This window comes from Podarcis liolepis (assembly GCF_965112155.1).
Source record: "Podarcis liolepis genome assembly, chromosome: 3".
Taxonomy (NCBI): Eukaryota; Metazoa; Chordata; class Lepidosauria; order Squamata; family Lacertidae; genus Podarcis; species Podarcis liolepis.
This window is the reverse complement of record NC_139557.1, coordinates 109,713,791-109,722,119: the sequence shown is the minus strand read 5'-3', so window position 1 is coordinate 109,722,119 and position 8,329 is coordinate 109,713,791. Positions and strand designations below refer to the sequence as shown.

The following is an 8,329-nucleotide window of genomic DNA, read 5'->3' as shown; positions in this document are numbered from 1 at the left end:
CCTTCGCGGAAGAAAGAAGCAGGGTTTGAGCACCAGTCTTATTCAAATTATGATGGAAAGCAAGAATCTTGATTGGTTGAGAAGGGCTGAGCCAGAGGAACAGATTCTGATAGGCTGGCCAGAGGACAGCGACAAAGTCTTGAATCTCCAGTCCTTGCTTCCAGCTCTTCTACCATTTTGGACAATAAAGGTCTTGATTTATGAAAGGGGAAGGGCTGTAGCTCATTGCTGGAGCATCAGTTTCTCATACAGGTGGTCCCAGGTTCAATACGTGGTATCTCCAGGTAGGTCTGGGGAAGAAAACCTGGGCATCACTGTGAGTCAGTGTAGCAATATGGAGATGGATAGACCAATGCTATGACTTAATAAAGCACAACTTCCTATGTTTCCAATGTCTGTCCCTGTTTTTGTCTGTAGGAGACACTGCAGGTGGGCAAAGAAGGGCAAACTGCTCCACAGAGAAGTAGCTATCCCCCTTGCACTGCCCCACAGGCTGTACCACCTGTGGTTACATCTGTGGTTACCTGTGGATGCGGGTGGCGCTGTGGTCTAAACCATTGAGCCTCTTGGGCTTGCCAGTCAGAAGGTTGGCAGTTCGAATCCACACAACGGGGTGAGCTCCCATTGCTCTGTCCCAGCTCTTGCCAACCTAGCAGTTCGAAAGTACACCAGTGCGAGTAGATAAATAGGTACCGCTGTGATGGAAGGTAAACGGTATTTCCTTGCGCTCTGGTTTCCATCATGCTGTTCCATTGCACCAGAAGCTGTTTAATCATGCTGGCCACATGACCCAGAAATCTGTCTGTGGACAAACATCAGCTCCCTCAGCCTGAAAGCAAGTTGAGCGCCGCAACCCCATAGTCGCCTTTGACTGGACTTAAACGTCCAGGGGTCCTTTACCTTTTGCCTTTTTACACCTGTGGTTACATGATAGAAAATAAGTCTGCCACGCTACGCTTCCTTCCGTGAATTTCCCCCCTGCATTAATATTTATTAATATTTATTAATAATTTATTTATTGAATTTATATACCGCCCTATACCCAGAGGTCTCAGGGCAGTTCAATATTTGATTGAAAAGGTTTCAATTATAAAGAAATAAAGTGATGCAAAGAAAAAGAGAGGAAGAAAATAAAAATAAAAGAGCACAAAAATGTGTAGAAAAGAAATATGAATATATATGTTTATGAATTTGATATTATTATCCTAATACATATGTAAATATTAATAGCCTACTACATTGGGGAAAAGTCATTCCAAATATTGCCATATGTATCCAAACAAAGTCTACACCTGTAAGCAGTCCATTCGTAAGTTTCATATCTTCCATGAAAGTTAATGTCATCAGCTGGACATACCAAAGAGACAATACATTTCGATGGGAATGATTATGTGGAAGATGCATTTATTGCCCTTTCAGAAATCTACCATGTGGAACAAAGCTCTCCTTCCCCACAAATGCACTTTGCCCCTTCTGTGCCCACACCTCACTATATATTTCTTCTTCTTCTTCTTCTTCTTCTTCTTCTTCTTCTTCTTCTTCTTCTTCTTCTTCTTCTTCTTCTGTGATCACTCATAGCAGAGTAAGATTGTCTTCCATAAACACAGCCATTAAGTTTGACTGCAAGCACTGAACACTCGCATCCACAAAGGAAGTGTTTTCCTTCCTCATCTTTCTGCTACTTCGCTATTACAGTAGTACCTCTGGTTACAAACTTAATTCGTTCCAGAGGTCCGTTCTTAACCTGAAACCGATCTTAACCTGAGGTACCACTTTAGCTAATGGGGCTTCCAGCTGCTGCCACACTGCCAGCGTGCAATTTCTGTTCTCATCCTGAGGTAAAGTTTTTAACCCGAGGTACTACTTCTGGGTTAGTGGAGTTTGTAACCTGAAGTGTTTGTGTCAGGGAACTGACATCGGAGCTAGAGGCGGAGGGAAGGCTCTCAAATGATGCTGGAGAAGGGCCCAGCAGGGAGAGAGGCAGCTCCGCAGATGGGGAAGCACATCAGCACAACACCAGGGATATAGAGGGGCTGATGGGGGAATCGGCGAGAGGGCTCCAGGACTCTTCACCGGACACCAGCGGGGAGAGCACGGGTCCTCCGCTACCCACGCCCACCCTGCGCAGAAGACTTCCGCGCAGAGAGAGTAGGAGGAGACTGGGTGTCAAACAACTTTTATGTTGGAAAAGATTTAAGAAACGCCCACTGACAGATTCTGCTAGCGACTGAGGCAGCCACGAAGTGAAGGGCTGCCCAGACTGAAAGGTTTAGCAAGGCAACAAAGCCTGGAGAGGCGGCAACTTACGCACGAGCAACCCATACACATTACAGTTTGTAACCCGAGGTGTTTGCAACCCGAGGTACCACTGTAATTATTATCATTATCATCATTATGATATGCACAGCATAGCCATATTTCCATTACACATTTAAACCAGTGTCAGGACCTAAGTTTTACCTCCTCTTGTGCTCCTTGGCTTATACCCCAGCATCACACTTATCGGGTTAGAAAATAACTACTGTTCAGGGACACACCATGCACTGGTATCACAATTATACCACTTTAACAGTTATGGCTTTCCCCAAGGAGTCCTGTTTAAGGTGCTGAGAGCTGCTTGGAGACACTCTCTAGTGTCTTCCCGGAGCTGTAATTGTCAGAGTAGTTTAACAGCCAATCCTTCTTCCCAGGGAACTCTGGGAATTGTAGTTCTGGGAGGGAAACAGGGATCTCATAACAATTCTCAGTACCCACAGCAAACTACAGCTCCCAAGATTCTTTGAGAGAAGCTATGGCCTTCAAAGTGGTATAAGAGGGATTTAAATGCATACCCTCCAACATTTCTCTGATGAAAATAGGGACGTCCTAAGGAAAGGTGGGACATTCTGGGATCAAATCAGAAACCGCAAATCAAGGACGTCCCTGGAAAATGGGGACACTTTGAGGGTCTGGGAGGGAAGGTGGCGAAGGCAAAGGAAATCTGCCCAGCATAGACCTTACCATTAAGCAGAGTGAGGTAACTATCTCAGGCTAAACCTTACCAGTCATGAATGTGCAAGAAGCTGCTGTAATGATAGAGACAAAACAGCTCAGGGCTTTTTCATATCAGGAAGTGTAGGCAGTTGTAGAGGTTGAAGGTCAATTGAGAAATTTTTCATGAGAGAGAAAAAACCCACCAAGCACAACCTCGTAACAATAAGTGAGAATGCACAAGTGTTGTGGCGCCTGGCACGCGCATCACGGGACGTGGCTCAGCTTAGTCAAACTTCGGCAGAGAAAAAGAAGCAGCTGATCTATGAGGCCCTTGCTTAGGCCACGAAAGCACTTGAGAAAGAGAAATCATGTTTCAGCGTGCACAAGTGGTATGCAATCTGCCTCAGTGATGTGGGAGATTATGAAGGAATAAAGAAAAAAATTCCCAATGCTTTTGTTATCAAAGAACACTTCCAGAAAGCGATAGAACTGAATCCAAAGGATGCTACATCACTTCATCTTATGGGCATTTGGTGTTATACGTTTGCCGACATGCCATGGTATCAGAGCAAAATAGCTGCAGCTTTATTCTCAACGCCACCCAGCTCCACCTATGAAGAGGCTTTACGTTACTTCCAGAAGGCTGAAGATGTTGAGCCAAATTTCTATAGTAAGAACTTACTCTTCTTGGGAAAGACATACATGAAGTTGAACAACAGAAAAATGGCCCTTTTGTGGTTATCAGAGGCAAAAGAACGGCTGTCACACACAGAGGAGGATAAGCAAAGCCCCAACACCAACTTTAAAAAATCCTAATAGAAGTACAGTGGTGCCCCGCAAGACGAATGCCTCGCAAGACGGAAAACCCGGTAGACGAAAGGGTTTTCCGTTTTGGAGGTGCTTCACAAAACGAATTTCCTATAGGCTTGCTTCGCAAGACGAAAATGTCTTGCGAGTTCCTGCAGGGTTTTTTCCCTCCCCCCCTTTTTCCCAAGCCGCTAAGCCGCTTATCAGCTGATCCGCTAAGCCGCTAAACCGCTTATCAGCTGATCCGCTAAGCCCGCTAAGCCGCTAATACGCTAAGCCGCTAATGGGCTTGCTTTGCAAGACGAAAAAACCGCAAGATGAAGAGACTCGCGGAACGGATTCTTTTCGTCTTGCGAGGCACCACTGTAATAATGTTGGGCCTGTCCATCTTTTAAGACCCATGGACATACAGTGGTGCCTCGCAAGATGAAATTAATCCGTTCCGCGAGTCTCTTCGTCTAGCGGTTTTTTCGTCTTGCGAAGCAACCCTATTAGCGGCTTAGCGGATTAGCGCTATTAGCGGTTTAGCGGCTATTAAAGGCTTAGCGGCTATTAAAGGATTAGTGGATTAATGGCTAAAAGGCTATTAGCGGCTTAGCGGCTTAGAAAAAGGGGGGGAGCGGGAAAAAATTGGAACACTTGCAAGACGTTTTCGTCTTGCAAAGCAAGCCCATAGGGAAAATCGTCTTGCGAAGCAGCTAAAAAATGGAAAACCCTTTCGTCTAGCGGGTTTTCCGTCTTGCGAGGCATTCGTCTTGCGGGGCACCACTGTATTGTGGCTTTTGAGTGAGTACCATGGATGCCCCCCCAATCACTGGGACATCGCTGCTGCTGCTGCACCGTGGGTGTTGAGGAAGGCCGCTCCCTCCTGTAGGCCCATTCCACCAGGCCCTGGGGGCGGGGCCCACACCCGCCACCGCTACAGTTTTAAGGACACTGGTGTTGCTGCAGCAAATGTTAAAAATGTTTCTATATATTTTAAAGTGTTTTAAAGGGGTTTCTACCTTTTACTTTGTTGTACCACCGTGAACGGTGGTTTTTATTGATGTGTTTTTATTTTGTTCCGTTTATTTTGGTTTGGGGTTGAATATTGAGTGGGATGGGGATTTGTTTTGTTTGGTACAATTGTTTTTGGTTTGATCTGTTTTTCTATTTTGTAAATGGAGGTTGGTATGAGGCATGGGATTGCTACCGTAGTGGGGCGAGAGAGGTATGGCGGTGGGGGCAGATGTCATAGGCGAAGGGGATCGAGAGACGGATATGCTCGTACCCCTTCCAATCTGCACCTCATCCCGAGGGACGAGGGTAGGGTGAGCAAGGATTACTCACCTCCGTCACTGGTGTTGTGCAATGCCAGGTCTATAGGCAACTAAACCGCCACCCTGTGAGATTTCTTTACCTTGCAGGGGGTCGACCTGGCTTGTGTGACGGAGACCTGGGTGCGCGAAGGGGCAACAGTTACCTTACGAGAGATGGCGCCCCCAGGTTTCTCCGTCCTCCACCAGTCGCGGACTGTGGGCCGGGGGGGGAGGGGTGGCATTATTAATCTGGGAAGATTGTTCTTTCAGGGCTCTACCATTGCCATCGATCCCCGGCATTGAATGTGTTGGCCTAGTGTGGGGCTCCGAGGTGAGCTTGGCTGTCTGGCTGGTGTACCGGCCACCTAGCGCACCAGCAGAGGCGGTGGCCAGTTGGGCCTTGGAGTTCCCTAACCTATTGGTATTAGGGGACTTCAACATCCATGCTGATGCCACTCCCTCCTCACAGGCTCTGGACCTGGTGTCTTCCATGGTGACACTAGGGCTCTCCCAGTTTGTTTCGGGCCCCACACATCAAGCAGGCCACACGCTGGATTTGATCTTTGGCGTCGGTATAGATGTGATCATGTATCCTTTGATGAAGGTGCCATAGTCTGATCACTACGCGCTGAAAGCCAGGATTGATTTTCCACCCCCACCCTGCTTAGGTGGCGAGCCAATTTGGGCTCGCCAGCAGAAAATGATGGACCCTGATAGATTCCGTCAGGCCTTGTGGGACCTTGCTCCCCCTGGCGACTCATTAACTGAGCTTGTTGAGGGCTGGAATATCCAGCTCCTAGCAGCCATTGATGAGATCGCACCTAGGCGCCCTCTGCGACCCCGCAGAAACCGGGCTCCCTGGTGTACCGAGGAGCTTCGGGAAATGATGCGGGACCTCAGACGGCTAGAGTGAGTATGGTGGGGTGCCCGTGACGGAGCCTTAAGAACATCTTATAGGGTTTTTATGAAAACCTACGAGATGGCAGTGAAGGACGCTAAGAAGTCCTACTTCTCGGCCTCCATTGCCTCCACTAGCTCTCGCCCGGCGCAATTATTTAGTATAATTAGGTCTTTAACGTCCCTTGAAGGACAGCCAAATTTAAATAACAATTTGACACACAGCTGTGAGGCATTTGCGAACTTTTTTGCGGAGAAGGTCCTGTTGCTCCGCCATGACCTCCCTGCCAATTTGGATACAATAAAGGAACTGGAGGCCCCTCGACTGTCCTCGGGTCCAGTATTGGACCACTTTGACCGGCTATCCCCAGCCGATGTGGACAGACTCCTCCGAGCTGAAAAGCCCACCACCTGTCCTCTTGACCCGTGCCCATCTTGGCTGATTAGAGCGTGTCCAGACGAGGTGCGGGCACCCCTGGGTGATATCATCAATTTGTCCCTTGGCACCGGGATATTCCCAGGGGAACTGAAGGAGGCTGTGGTGTGTCTGCTCTTAAAGAAAACATCATTAGATCCCTTAGATCTATCCAATTACCACCCGGTTTCGAATCTTCCATTCCTGGGTAAGGTGATTGAGAGAGCGGTTGCTGAACAGCTTGGTAGGTTTCTGGATGAAACATCGGCTCTCGATCCATTCCAGTCCGGCTTCCGCGCTGGTCATGGGACCGAGACGGCTCTGGTCGCCCTAACAGATGATCTCCGCAGGCAGCTGGATCGAGGCGGGTCGGGGCTGTTGATTCTTCTAGACCTGTCAGCAGCCTTCAACATGGTCGATCATGAACTCCTGGACCACCGCCTTGCCGACGTGGGGATCCAGGGCACAGTCCTTCAATGGCTGCACTCGTTTCTCTCTGGTCGGGGACAGAGGGTGGCGCTTGGGGGGAATTGTCATCGCACCACTCCTTGGTGTGTGGAGTGCCTCAGGGTGCGATTCTCTCCCCGATGCTTTTTAACATCTTTATGCGCCCCCTCGCCCAGCTTGTCCGGAGTTTTGGGCTGGGTTGCCATCAGTATGCCGATGACACCCAAGTCTATCTGTTGATGGATGGCCATCCTGACTCGGCCCCAGACACACTGACCAGATGTCTGGAAGCTGTGGCTGGATGGTTACGTGGGAGCCGATTGAAGTTAAATCCTTCGAAGACAGAGGTCCTCTGGCTGGGACGGGGCGACATGGGATTGAGGGGGCAACTCCCATCTCTTGCGGGGGTGCAATTAGTGCCAGCACCGTCCGTTAAGAGTTTGGGTGTAATCTTCGATACCTCCCTCTCTATGGAGGCGCAGATTACAGCTATAACAAAGGTGGCATTTTTTCATCTCCGCCAAGCTAAGCAGTTGTCTCCTTATCTCTCTCGCCCTGACCTAGCCACTGTGATCCACGCGACGGTCACCTCCAGACTGGATTATTGTAACTCGCTCTACGTGGGGCTGCCCTTGAGACTGACCCAGAAACTCCAGCGGGTGCAGAATGCCGTGGCGAGACTCCTTATGGGGTCTTCGCTGCGAGATCATATTCATCTGGTACTATACCAGCTGCACTGGCTCCCGGTGGAGTACAGGATCAGGTTTAAGGTGCTTTTAAAGACCTATACGGCCTAGGACCCTCGTACCTACGGGACCGCCTCTCCTGGTATGTCCCACAGAGAAATTTATGGTCTGCACATAAAAACATCCTGAAGGTCCCAGGCCACAGAGAGGTTAGGCTGGCCTCAACTAGAGCCAGGGCTTTCTCGGCTGCGGCTCCAATCTGGTGGAACACTCTGTCACAACAGACTAGGGCCCTGCGGGACCTGACATCTTTCTGCAGGGCCTGCAAGACAGAGCTGTTCCACCAGGCCTTTGGTCAGGGCGCAGCCTGACCCCCTCCTCTGGCAATCTGCACAGAATTTTGCTTAATGGTTGCCATCAATTTGATTTTAATTAATTGTATAATGAATGTTTTTAGAATGTTGGATTATTTTGATTGTTGTTAGCCGCCCTGAGCCCAGCTTCGGCTAGGGAGGGCGGGATATAAATAAAATTTATTATTATTATTATTATTATTATTATTATTATTATTATTATTATTATTAAATTTGTCAAACGTGCCAAACAATAAATGCAACTTTATTACTGTATTTTTACTCCCAGGGAGGGGGATTTTCTCCCTCAGGTGCAAAAAAACTAGTTGAGCTCCCTTGAGGACTTGCGAGGAGAGTGCACAGTTTATTGCTCTGCCTCGGGCGGCAAAATATCTTGAGCCTGCCTCACTTAGCTCTTGCAGTGGCCTTCCTCGCCACTGCTTTTGGAAGGCT

General features: G+C 48.6%; 1 protein-coding gene across 1 annotated transcript; it reads left to right on the top strand.

Moving 5' to 3' along the window:
• Window positions 1-3,156: 3,156 nt before the first annotated feature.
• Window positions 3,157-3,789, top strand: LOC310702433 (regulator of microtubule dynamics protein 1-like; the record flags this gene model as incomplete). The annotated part of the gene is given in 2 exon segments (XM_083493908.1): window positions 3,157-3,309; window positions 3,313-3,789. Coding segments are annotated over 2 exon segments (630 nt in total).
• Between the last annotated feature and the right edge of the window lie 4,540 nt (window positions 3,790-8,329).